Here is a 14,216-nt window from a genome sequence, read left to right as displayed (position 1 = left end):
AACATATATTAAACCTAATACTACGTTAGAACTAACGTTCATAAGTGGTTAGATCTTTTAAATTCAACAAACAAGTTACTTTTGAAAAATCTAGCTTTGCATATTAAAATGCATTATCTCTTAGAACTACATTTCCTTACAATTAATTGTAGTTCATCCTCATTTGATAATTGATATGAAATGTAAATATGTAATTTCACCGTGACAATTATATATATTGGATATTGTAAATTGTATATATTGGTATATGTGATGGTGTACTTATTGTAAAAGTCGTGAATACAATTGTTGTTTTGTTCTGTTATTTTCTATTTGCATTCATTTTTTTTTGTATAAACTTAACGATGCCTCATCTATTACATAGCAGATAAAGGCAGATTTTCGGATGCACCTTAGAAGTTATTAATTTAGAAATAGCTCTCAATCAGGATACAGAATTCTGGATATAGAATTAATTTTTGCATCTCATTGCTCATTGAGGGCTAAATGAGGTTTTGCTTTTTGCAATTCTTTAGAGTCTACGACACGACAGAACGACAGATGTAAATGCAAAAAAAATGACTTAATTAATGTAATGTACCTTTACCTGTTTGTCTCGTCCTTTTTCTATTTAGTCCCGTGAATGCAAAAACCCAAAATCAGCTACCCATAACGAATCGAAAAAAAGTACAGAGGGCCTTTTGCTACATGACAACACATTTCACATGTTTATACTTATAGCATTGAATGATCAACAATATTATAATTATTACATAAAATTCTATGTTTACGCTGAATACGATTAATGATATAATAAAAAAGCCAGGCATTTAGTAAATATTTAGATATTGTGTCGAATGGCCCTATATAAAAAAAAACCTTCATTCAACAAAATAATCAGAAAATGAATGAAATAAAATAATAAGTAAACGCTTTTCTACAAGGGGCATATTTAAATAAGTGGCAACGGCAGCGCGTTTTTATAAATAAGTCAAAATAAGTCTGTTAAAATGATTAGTTGAGTCCTTCAAAACATTCACCATGGACCCCACACTTTTACAGCCTCAGAATCCTTTCCTTAAAGCATTTGTGAACTGTTCTTTGGGTATACTGTTTATACACTGGTAGAGAGCGCTTCCGGTGGCACTACTTCTTTAGAACTGGCGATTGCGAAAGCAAGATTTGGTGTATGATTTTAAAATGGAAAACACATTAACGTACTAAGGCCCGATATGTCACTTATCTCCTCCATGGTGTATATTGCATCTTCATCAACTACGTCTACGCTGATGTCTTTTTTGGAATAAGCGGAATTGGCCGCCCAGGCCGGTGATAATCATTATTATAAGTTCAACCTTCCTTAACCATGGACACCCGCCTGGTTTTTGTACGATATGGAAGGGCATTTTCACCATAAACCAAATCTTTATCCGTTTTTATTTCTGTCTCACATTTACCCAATAACCCATCAATGTTGCAATAAGCTCTTCTCAGCCATGTTTGCAACCAGTATACAAAAACATATGTATCTATAAACCTGCTAAAATTTAATTGCACTTTCTAACATTTTATTGCACTTGTAAAACAAGAGGGACATGATGACCCTGAGGTCGCTCACCTGTATATAGGCCTCCGAAGCGGGGCCAGTATAAACCCAGGGCTTTTATTTGAACAACTTGGAATTAAGACACCCATTAGAAGATGTTTCATGATGTTAAGTTTTTGCTATACACATATAAGGAAAAACAATGACCTTCTCCCCCACCCCCCCCCCCGGCAGAGTTAATTTTAACCCAAGGGCTTTTATTTGAACAAACTTGGTAGACACCCATAAGAAGATGTTTCATGCTAAACATCTAAGCTCTAGCTTCATTGGGTTTTTTAAAAGAAGATTTTTTAAGTTTTTACTTAACACATATAGTTAAACAAAATGACACCCCTGGGGTAGGGCCAGTTTTGACCCCAGGGCTTTTATTTGAACAAACTTTGTAGACACTTATTAGAAGATGTTTCATGCTTAATATCTAAACTCTAGCTATTTGGGATTTTTTCAAAGAAGGTTTATTAAGTTTTTGCTATACACGTATTAGGAAAATCAATGACCCCGGGGCGGGGCCAATTTCGACCCCACGGCTTTTATTTGAACAAACTTAGTAGACACCCATTAGAACATGTTTCATGCTAAATATCTTAGCTCTAGCTCTTTGAGTTCTTTAAGAGAAGATTTTTTTTAAGTTTTTACTATATGCATATAGGGAAAATCAATGACCCCCCTGGTGCGGGTCAATTTTGACCCCATGGCTTTTATTTGAATAAACTTGGTAGACACTCACTAGAAGATGTTTCATGCTTAATATCTTAGCTCTAGCTCTTTGCGTTCTTTTAAAGAAGATTTTTTTTAAGTTTTTACTATATGCATATAGGGAAAATAAATGACCCCCTGGGGCGGGGCCAATTTTGACCCGAGGGCTTTTATTTGAACAAACTTGGTAGACACTCATTAGAAGATGTTTCATGCCAAATATCTAAGCTCTAGCTGTTTGGGTTCTTTAAAACTTGGTAGACACTCACTAGAAGATGTTTCATGCTTAATATCTTAGCTCTAGCTCTTTGCGTTCTTTTAAAGAAGATTTTTTTTTTAAGTTTTTACTATATGCATATAGGGAAAATAAATGACCCCCTGGGGCGGGGCCAATTTTGACCCGAGGGCTTTTATTTGAATAAACTTGGTAGACACTCATTAGAAGATGTTTCATGCCAAATATCTAAGCTCTAGCTGTTTGGGTTCTTTAAAAGAAGATTTTTTAAGTTTTTACTATATGCATATAGGGAAAATAAATGACCCCCTGGGGCGGGGCCAATTTTGACCCCAGGGCTTTTATTTGAACAAACTTGGTAGACACTCATTAGAAAATGTTTTATGCCAAATATCTAAGCTCTAGCTCCTTGGGTTCTTTAAAAGAAGATGTTTAAAGTCTCTTTCTCTCGGTTGCCATGGCAACCATAGTTCTGCATGGAATTAAATTCTTTGAACAATTTTTAAAGATGACCACCAAAGGAACATTCCTGTGAAGTTTGGATGAAATTGGCTTAGTGGTTTATGAGGAGATGTCATTTGAAGCAAAAGTTTACGGACGGACGACGGACGGACGGACGGACGGACGGACGACGGACGGACGCTTGACGAAAAGCGATCACAAAAGCTCACCCTGTCACTTTGTGACAGGTGAGCTGAAAACGAATTATTATTTCGTAATTCCGAATTATTATTTCGTAAAAACGAATAAATAGTTCGTAAAAACGAATTAATAATTCGTAATTACGAATAAATATTTCGTAATTACGAAAAAATATTTCGTAAAAACGAATTAATATTTCATAATTACGAATTAATATTTCGTTATTACGAATTAATATTTCGTTATTACGAATAAATATTTCGTATAAACGCATTAATATTTCGTTAAAACTTATTAATATTTCGTAAAAATGATTTATTATTTCATAAAAAAGAATTAATATTTCGTCAATACGAATTAATATTTCGAAAAAAAAAACGAATTAACCTCCGGGAAAAAAATGCCGAAAATGTCACCTAATTAGGGGCTCCGTTTAATTTCTCTCAAGTTATCATATTTTATTGAACAGGTTTTTTGAATGAGAAGTCATTTTCAATCCAAAACATCCCTTTTTCCCCTTTTCCAAAAACATATACCAAACAGCTGGCAAAAGATCAAAATGTTTTAATTTCTGACACAATCAATCTTTTCTGGCATGTTTTTCTTTAAAATAAATAAATGACTAAAGTATTACTTTCTTTTATTATACGCATTAGTAAAACCCAAAGGAGCTGGCTTCCTGATTGTCACTTAAAATGTATTGTCTTTAAATTTATGTATTGGCACCATGCGATCATAAAAACGATAAATATAGAAAAACTTAATGTCATAGGTGTCAAGTCATTGAGCCGACACAAAAGAGGTCATTATGCATAATTTGATTCCGTTTAAGCACAGGATTTATTTAGTAAAAACGAATTAATATATCGTTTTTACGAATAAGAATTTCGCAATTACGAATTAAATATTTCGTAAAAACGAATAATTATTCGTAAAAAAGAAAAATTATTTCGTTTTTATTAAATATTATTTCGTAATTACGAAAAAGTATTTCGTAAAAACGAGTTATTATTTCGTTTTTTTACGTATTAATATTTCGTAATTACGAAATAATATTTCGTAAAAACGAACTAATATTTGATAATTACGAATAAATATTTTTGCAAATACGAATTAATATTTCGTCAAAACGAATAATAATGTCTCGGGAAAAAGTGTGGAAAGTATCACCTTAGGAGTTTCGTATAGACAAATATTTACCGCTTGAACTTTTTTTACTGCACATAAACAGAATGAAATGTTTCGGAACAAAATAATTTGATCTTAAGGGTTTTACCTTTTAAGAACGATTTTATGCATGCGCTCGATAGGAAATACACCAACATTTGTCATTTTTTTTCCCCAAATATAAAGCAAAATATGTGAACTGTGATCTTAAGTATCAAATATATGGCTTTATACCATTTAATTTTTCATTAAACATTTGCATTGACGCGTGTTACCTTTAAAAGTATTAATTGAGTACATTTATCGTAAAATATGAGCTCAAGAAATAAATAATACACCTCAAAGTATCTAGAATATTTTCAATAGTTAAAGTACTTTCTGTTTTAATTTTTGTTATTAATTTGAAAGTTCGAATATTCAGAGGAAAAACGTATTTGATTCATGGTATGTTAGAAATGCTGAATTAAAATCTGATCTTAATACGTTTAAATTTTACTATGTAAATAAAGGTAGGTCAATGGCAAATGTCAAATGGTGTTAGAAGTCAGAAAAGGTCTCCTCATTATAAGAAATAATTACAATTCAATAGTAAATCAAATTATTTACCTTGAAGAAAGATAGTAGTCCATATAAACAAAAAAGAAGCACACGTTTGAAGTGACATTTTAAACAAAGGCATTTCAGTTACTCGTCTTGTTATATTCACAAAGTAATGTGTGTAGCGTAAACAAGGAAGTTTTAATTTGTTCGTAAGTGAGAAAGTCGTTCTTCACCCGTCAGTAATCTATGAAAAGAACAATTCAACCCATTACCCGTTGTATGCATGTGTACGGTTAATAAATATTTATCGTATACGTTCTGTTGAGTATACCATGCATAAGTACTGTTCTCTACGAAAGACCGGTAGGGACATTTGAACTTCATGAATTCTGGCTTTCATCTTCATTAATATTATATTTCAACTTCGCAAGTTCGTGAAGTTGAAATCGTGAATTCATGAAGTTGAAATCGTTAATCTATTAAGTTTAAATTGTGTATTGACGGAGTTGAATCCTTAAAGTTTAAACTGTAAATTCATGACGTTGAAATCGCGAATAATTGAAGTTGAAATCGTAAATTACTGAAAATGAAATCGTGTATTCATTTAGTTGAAATGTTGTATTCGTTAAAATCGTGAAGTTGAATTTGTGAATTCCTGAATTCCGATTGTTGAATATTTGTGAATTCATTAAGATGAAATCGAAGATTCATGAAGTTGAAATAGCCCTACGGTTCTTCAGTAGTTCTCAAATAAAACAGTATTAGCAATGTTCACAAATATAATGAGTAAAAGAACTGTTCACAAATAATAACTTTATAGTACTGTTAAAAAATTCTGTAGATGTACTGTTCACAAATATATACTGTATACATACTGTTCTCAAACATTGCAGTCTATGTACGCGGTCATCAATCAATTACAATATATGTACTGTTCACAATTAGTTCTTGTACTAGGGAACATATAAGCAGAATCAAAATTATGAAATTAAGTAATACTATTGCCATTGGCGCGGACAGCTCTGATGATTTAATATGCAAAAAGCCCGCGACGCTCTTAGATAGCATGTTAGTTATCAAATGCAAAATTAATTGCAAAAAACTCCAAACTCCTTACAGTGATTTGATTGGCTACGCACTATGAAAGCTTAAAATCAGAGCATGAAGACTCCAATAGAGATTGTAAAGGTAATAAAACACACCAGAGAAAGATCTAAAACAATATGTCAAAACGTCGGTGCAGTAACTGAAAGATTACGATAAAGAAGCCTATAGGATTTTCTTTAGGAAAACTGTGCGTCACACGTTACGTCAATTCAATATGCTTCAGCATAGGATCAAAGCAATATTGTTTGTAGTCTGTCTTAGATTGCCAGTATTACCATCGGGTAAATGTATATTCCCAGTATTAAAACATTTTATTTTCAATTTCATAATCACTTTGTTTTTAAATTAAATTTTTTCCAAATTTTGAATCGGTTTGACTGAACTTGAGAGATAATGGACAGAGCTGCAATAATCATGCCAAAGCGAAACAACAGTTTGCGTCTTTTGAAATGCCAACGATTATAATTGTATTTGTTTGCATCTATTAATTTAAATAACTTCTTTTAGCGTCTAGGTGAATTGATAATTGCTTGCAGATACTTTTGTATATTTTACATATAAAATAACAATACAACAAACAATATATAAAAGCGTTATGTATACAAAAACAATAAAACAAACAATTTATAAGATTTAAGATGTAGAATAACAATAACACAACCAAATGTATGCAATATTGGAAAAAGGGAGAACTGACACAATTAGGACGTATACTATTGTCCATGTTAATCGATACTTATATCTCATTGTCACTGGATAGATAATATTAATAAAATAATTTTGACTTCATATGGAGTGGTCCATATAGAATAAAATAGCATTGTTATTAAAGATTTTACAGTAGTTGGTTTGAAAATTCATATATGAATTGTTTTAAAACTGACTTGAGTTAGAAGACTTTTACTAGGAGGTGAGAATAATTGTTATGCATAAGCTAATGTTATTATACATACTGAAAAAATGTTCAATCGTGGAAGATTGTATGCGGAAATAGTACATGATAACTGAAACAATCATTTTTGGAAAGATGTTGTTAAATGTAACATTGATTTTATAAACAATTTCCCAATTGATAGTATAGCCAAATTCTGTAGTATGCCATTGTTTTATAATCACAACTTATAGATCATAGACAAGTGTTCTTTAAGGATTGGTATGTAAAAGGGATTTGATTTGTCAGATATATATTGGACGCTAGCTGAAATTTTATAACAGATCATGAATTTGATAGAAAAACTGGCTTAAATACAAATTTCTTACAATTAAAAGGTTCATGAATTTGATAGAAAAACTGGCTTAAATACAAATTTCTTACAATTAAAAGGCTCATTAGAAGCATAAAATACTATGTAAAAGACAGAACAGAATTAATCAGTGACAAATCGATTCCCCACACCTTCCCTTGATACCATGTTAATTTAAACCTATATTACTATGTAAACACCCATTACAAAAAGCCTACATCCCAAGCTGCATGGTGTAGTGTTTTAAGAAAGGTCCTTTGGAGTGTCGACATCTATACAGTTAGATTTATAAGCTAACAAATGATACTTATTTGAAATGTTTTCAAACTCGGCTTTTGCATAGAATTTTAGCTACAAATACTTTGTTAAAAACAAAAGAATATTGTGACTGATGAAAAATGTTCTTTCTGTAAAGATGAGAGTGAAACACCATTTCACTTGTTTTTGGGAATATGATAAAATAAAATTATTTACTGTAACAGCAGATATTACTGAACATGTCAAATCATTCAATGTAAACTTTGAGATAGATTGGAAAACTGTTAGTTTTGGAAATCCCAAGAAAATTTTTGAAAGTTATAACATATTTTGCCAAAAGATATATTTATTCATGCAAAAGAAAATATATTGTTCCAAATCTCAATGGGCTGAAAGGAAGCTTAAAATAAGACTTATCAATTGTTAAAAATACAAACATTTTGGAAATAAACTGTCAAATTGGTTCATGGTAAAGTTACTATGTGAAAAATAATTATAATTATCAATTATTTGCATATGATTAAATTTACGATTGTTAAAAGCGGATTGGTCTATATTTGGCACATTTTTTTTATTATATTGTAAGCAGCTCAAATATTTAAAAACAATAAAAAAAAACAATAAAATAAAAACCAAAATCCCACTAGAAATGTATCATTTGGATATTCTTAGCTAGAAGTAAATAAAATGCAAAGTGATTCAGAATGAACATTTAAATATGTTGTTTTTAATTGTAAGCCAATTCACTTAAAAAGTACAAAATGATATTGCAGTATTTGTATATTAAAATTGTTTTGTTTAATTGTATTGCAGTTACTACTTGTATCTGAATTGTACATTATATTGATGTTACATGTATATGACATGTATTTGTAATAATACAAAATAATAATGAGATAAAAAGATATATAATGAAACAACCAATTTTAGAAAAAATTACAATAAAAGCAACACAATTTTAAAGATTTTAGATATAAAATATCAATAAAACAACGTTTAACAATATTAAAGATATTTAAGAGATTGAAAAATAACAATTTAACTTAAAACATCTATAAAAGATTCGAGGTAATAATTAATTGTTACTGTCGAATCGCTATTGTCCTTGCTACATTTGATTCAACTGTTACACTATTATTTTCTTTGTATCAAATATTTTCAATGCCAAATGATCCAACCTCATTTCGAAGGTATAAAATTATGTTTACGGTACACAAAATTTAATCCGAATATTGAACATTTATTGTTTGAATAAAAATTATTAACATTAAGAAATTCAAGCGCCTGCAGCAAAGCTTAACATACCAGAGTTTATTTATACGCAAAATGAATGCATAAAACGCAAACATACTTTTAGACATATTACATGCAATCGATTAATTTAATTGAATCCGAATCCATTTGATCATCAAAAATTATATCAAAACAAAATAGATACTCAATTATTGAATGATATTTCGACAACATTAAAGTTTGAATTTGTCATAGTATTACACAACAATCGTTTAATTTTTCTTCATGATATGACTGTACGTGTCTCTTCCATTGAACTGGCTCTTTATATTTCTTGTATCAACATTATTGTATTCACCTTCAACATTGTTAAGAACACCGTATACGTTGTCGGTTTTGCCTATCTTAACTGGTCTGCTACCCGTAAGATTATACGTGTTTTCCGTCGAATCTTCTACATGCGTATGGTGCTGAGCTTTCAATTTCGTGACGACTTTCTCAGTAGTATCGTACGTATTTCCAGATTCATTGCTCCCAGTTTTTTCATTAGAGATTAGCGTATTATAGACATTGCTTGTTTCTATTTTTGTCCTATTTTCAATATCATCATCGGTATCAGATTCCCATGTATGTTTTTCAAGGATAAAATATGTGTGTCCGCTAATGCCATTATCAGTTCCTTCATTATCAGAGCAAGGTTCTGATGGGAGTCCTAAATCATCAATTTGATCATAAGGAGAACCTAAAGACATTTCGTAGGCATTTTTATCATTTTTAGAGCTGGGATGTAATTCCGTGGAAATATATGCAGAACATTCAGATTCGGCTTGTCTGAAACATTTAGTTTGAATTTTTCCACTGTAAAAAAAAGAAGAAAGTCCTTTCAAATTACCAATTACAATTAAAATAAATATTGCTTATTTTGCTTGTTTTAACAAACATGTTAAATCGGTAATGTCAATTTGAAAAGAAATGCAGAAAAATTCATTCATAAGTTATAGTTAATATCAATACTTAAGATTTTTAGCCTGCAATTTCAACGACTGACAATACATTAAATTACAAATTGGAGTTCAGACACGTTTTCGTTAAGGGTAATAATAAATAAATCGGCCTGTCCACATGGAATAAAGAAATAAACATGATCTAAAAAGGACGTTTAAGAATATATTAGTTTATAAAAAAAGTATGCTCTGTATTAATGTCTATGTTAATAATTAATACATAATACCGTCTTTTCAAGGTCACAATTATAACAACGGCTGTGACGACAATAATGACAGCAGTAACCGACAGCCCCACAGACACTCCAACGTCGGAGTCTGAAAAAATGTACATTTGATAAAAATGAAAACAATTTTTCGTGGCAAGCTGTTATTTTAGGGTAATGGAAGAAACTTTGATAACACTACAATAACATAGTTGCAGCATCTCTATAACTTATATCAATTTCCGACAGTAAATTTCGTAATTGAATATTTTTCTCTATTTTTTTTCGATTGACCTCTCCATCTGTTCGATGCATTATCTCCATGAAAACTATAGCAGATGTGTTTTCAATGTCAACTATAAAGATATAAATTCGTTGCTTGTTTTCAGTCAGAAGACTTTTTGCGGCAAGAGTATTTTTAACAAGTAATAAAAACTTAATATATATTTGGCTTATGACTCTGTGTTACTGGAGTGCGTGCTTGCGTGGGCACTTATGTGTACGTGAGAGTGTGTATGTGTGGGTCAAGGGTAAATGGGCTTGTTCAATGATTACCAACACGTCTTGTTCTTTTTCGTTTTTGTTTTTGTTCTTATAGTTTAAATATTTATCTTTCTAAATACATTTTTGCGGTACATTTTAATTCTCAGTGCATGTCACTTGTAGAAGCTGCCGCTGACTTCAATGCCAAGTCTCACATTGTCGACTAATGGTTATTTTACGGAAAAGTAAGTGTTATTTATAACAATTTATCCACTTTCATAATTTTGGTAAGTTCTTTCCGATTATTTTCTCGTTAAAGGCATACTAATTTCCTTTTTCTGCTGCTAATCAGTCAAACTGGGCGTTATATTTACTATTTTTGCTGTGTTTAAGAAAACGACACATTCCCTATTTACTAATCTGAAACAAATAATGTAATCAATATTATTCAGAAATTAGAAATGTAATTGTCTATGGTGGTGAAAGAGTACGAACAAATATTATGTTGTAAGGTTGTGCTTGATATAAAACTAAAACTTACTTTGAATCGTGTGTTTCGATTGTTGTGGAATGCTCTCGTCAGTTGTAGACTCCGCTGATAATGAACTTCCGGTTAAAACAGACTCCTGGTTCGATGTCGTTGTTGGTGATGATATACCTGCCATGGATGTTGTTTTATCATTTGTTTGTCCTGGTACATCAGCTTATATACAATTATGTTGCAATTAGTTATTTCATAACAAAACAAAATAAGTACAACTCATGTAACGATTTTGCTTCGGACAAAAAATATGATTATATCTCTAAATGCAACTTAACAATAAAAAAAAACGCAGCTTTAATGAACATTAATATCATGATAATGATAAATAATAGTGTAAAATAAAGACACAAAGTAAGCATATGATAAAAGTGCATGTATAAAAGAAATCAGCGTTAGTGTTATAGCAGTTTGCTTCAGGACTCTTGCTAATTTTCAGGACTATTTTAAAAATGTATTTAAAGTAAAGCATTGAGAAGTGAACAAATAAAGTAATTTGTTAACGACAGTAACAATCCATGAAAGAATTAAAATATGCAAAAAGTAATCCTGACTGCGTTAGTCACGCAGTAGAAATACGTTGGATATTGCAAAATAAATATCCCTTACTGCGTTAGTCGCATTAGAAATACGGTGAATATTGCAAAATAAGTCTTTAATCGTAGTTACATAACTTGTCGTGACTCGTTTCCTCGTTAAATGTTGATTTTGATTTTTTGAAATATTTTGTCTCATCTGAAGGCATGTAACCTTAACAGTTAAGGTGTTTTTTTATTTCAATTTAAATGTTTATTGATTAAGAATTCATAATAATGTGAAATAAATCATACATTTTCTTGGCATAGAATTTTTCTTTTTCGGACAAAAACAGTGATTCGTCTTAATGCAGACAAACATTTTACATGTTTTTTCAATATGCACAATACAAATTCTTAATCTCTATCGCTAGCTCAATGTATATTAAAATATCAAGGGCTGAATGGAAAAGTTTGTTGACTTCAAACATTTCGCCCCTCACCGCTGTGGGTTCGAATCCCGACAGGGACTTCGGGTTATTTCATGTGAGGAAGCTATCCAGCTAGCTTACGGAACGTCGGTGGTTCTACTCAGGTGCCCGTTCGTGCCTGAAATTATGCACGAAAGGGCACGTGAAGTCTTCATCCAGCAATAAAGCTGGAACGTCGTCAAATGACCTATAATGTGTCGGTGTGACGTAAATCAAACGAACAAACAAGCATTAAAATATCAAATTTAAAATAAATAGAATAACATATTATTATTAAGTAGTTACAAAAAATGAAATATATATATATATATTTAACTCAGAAACAACACAGAAACTGAACTATGATATTTAAGCATTTCTGTTTTTTTTTTTTTTCAGATAAACTATTTTTTAAACAACCAATCATAGTCCTTGCATATATTTTTGTTTTCTAAAATATACCTACTTGTGGTGAAAAGGGCTTGTTTAGCCGCTTTTCCGTCTGGAGTAAAATACAGACTTATGTATCCATATTGTCTCTTTAAATAACCGTATGCCACGTTCCTTGAACTATTGAACTCTGTCAAGTAAAAAATACTACAGTTGATATTTTTCAGAAAAGTTACTTAACATAAAATTTAATATGATCAATAAAAATGAATGTTTTACAGTCTAAAGCAGAGTACATTTTCAACACTCATTTTATCGAAAAACCCATGCTTTAAAGTTGTTTTTATAAATAAATTGTGTTGTTGTTGTTGTTGTTTAAACTCACACCTAAGTTATGTTTTATCTAAGCCAATGAGTGATTATCAATAAATAATACTATTCGCGAATGAATGAATGTAAAACTGCACAGAACATGTAATGAAGTCCAAAGTTTACATAATAGTAATACAATAGATGCAGCTAATACATATTAATCATATTTTCTAAATCACTATTATTCATATAAGTCATTATAATTATGGTTTTGTAATGTTTCAGACATAAACCATAACTATAAAATGGTATTTAATTGATTGTGGTTTATTTTATATATACACTGAATAGTTTATCTAACTGCGACAAAGTATAAAAACGTTAATCTTACAATGTTTTAATGAAAATACAAACCAACCATTATACTCATAAATTACTATGCTTCGTATAAGATGTGTCCACGCTAAGCTTGTTGCAAGGCTATACAGTTGATATGATTCATTCATTACATCTTCGTATGTGATTGGATTACAATTCTTTGAAAAACATCGTTTTATGTACTCAGCCCATCGTCTTCTGCTAGCTTTTATGAATCTGCCATCTAAGCATCAATACAAATTTAAACGCATATGAAAAGTGTTAATATTAACTTGCGTTGATAATCTCAAAATATATTGTCAGGAAACTTTGTTTTGTTATTTTTTCATTGCTTTTAATCAGTCATATACGAATAGATGATTGTGTGTTTATTTTAAAACTATAACTTACCTTGAAGTGAATTATCATGAAATTGTCTTTACTTAAAATACTCGCCTTTTGTTTTGCAAACACTATTATAAGATCGACTACAATTTTGCCAAACACCAGCTCTGTTGTTATTATCAAACGCAAAACATTTCCCACCACTTTTAACATCAGATCCAAACATATCTGAAAACAAAAATAGTTTCAAGGATTGCCTCAAAGGATAGGGAATCAGAATTTCGGCCACTATCTATCCTTGTGTAATCGAGAAAGGCTAAACTGGGTTATAATAATTGCTGTCTATGCATATCTTAGCTCCAACAGGCTATGTGGTTTTCACCACTGGTGAAACTCAAGTTTGTAACAGCAAAGGTTACCCAAAATAATCTTTCCTGTTTTGGTGCAATAAATCCTAAATTTTGTTGGCGCATCATAAAACCAAGTAAACAAACTCTTAGTCGATAAAGAGTTATGGAAGACAGGTTCAATGATATTTTCATTAAAAATGACTTACTGGTTGGATATTCTGTCTTATACGTGGTCAACGGAATATATGTCACTGGAATTTCTCAGATTTAAAAACATAAGGAAGAACCTGCCTTGACAATTCGTAACAATTTTAAGCATCAACTTGATATATACTTTTTTCATATGTGACAAACTGCTAACTGAAACAATGTATTATCAAAGTAAATTCTCATTGAGATTCATCAAAATTGATTTAGCTTTAAATATTTAAACTGAATTTCTCAAATTGATACTAGTGTGATACCTTTTATCTTGAATTAATGGTTTGTAGTCTGACAAAATTAAGTCAAGAATTAAGGTCACTTTATTTGAAATA

General features: G+C 30.7%; 1 protein-coding gene across 1 annotated transcript; it reads right to left on the bottom strand.

Moving 5' to 3' along the window:
* Nucleotides 1-4,364: 4,364 nt before the first annotated feature.
* Nucleotides 4,365-13,986, bottom strand: LOC132737473 (uncharacterized). Its single transcript, XM_060724766.1, has 5 exons — nt 13,047-13,986; nt 12,393-12,506; nt 10,942-11,103; nt 9,939-10,029; nt 4,365-9,565 (listed from the first exon to the last, which is right to left on the bottom strand). The coding sequence occupies exons 1-5, from the start codon at nt 13,132-13,134 to the stop codon at nt 8,980-8,982; spliced, it is 1,041 nt and encodes a 346-aa protein (XP_060580749.1). The 5' UTR covers nt 13,135-13,986; the 3' UTR covers nt 4,365-8,979.
* Nucleotides 13,987-14,216: the final 230 nt, after the last annotated feature.

The sequence above is a fragment of the Ruditapes philippinarum genome, unplaced genomic scaffold, assembly GCF_026571515.1.
Source record: "Ruditapes philippinarum isolate M1 unplaced genomic scaffold, ASM2657151v2 ctg7034_1_1_1_1, whole genome shotgun sequence".
Classification (NCBI taxonomy): domain Eukaryota; kingdom Metazoa; phylum Mollusca; class Bivalvia; order Venerida; family Veneridae; genus Ruditapes; species Ruditapes philippinarum.
This window is presented reverse-complemented; position numbering and strand designations above follow the sequence as displayed.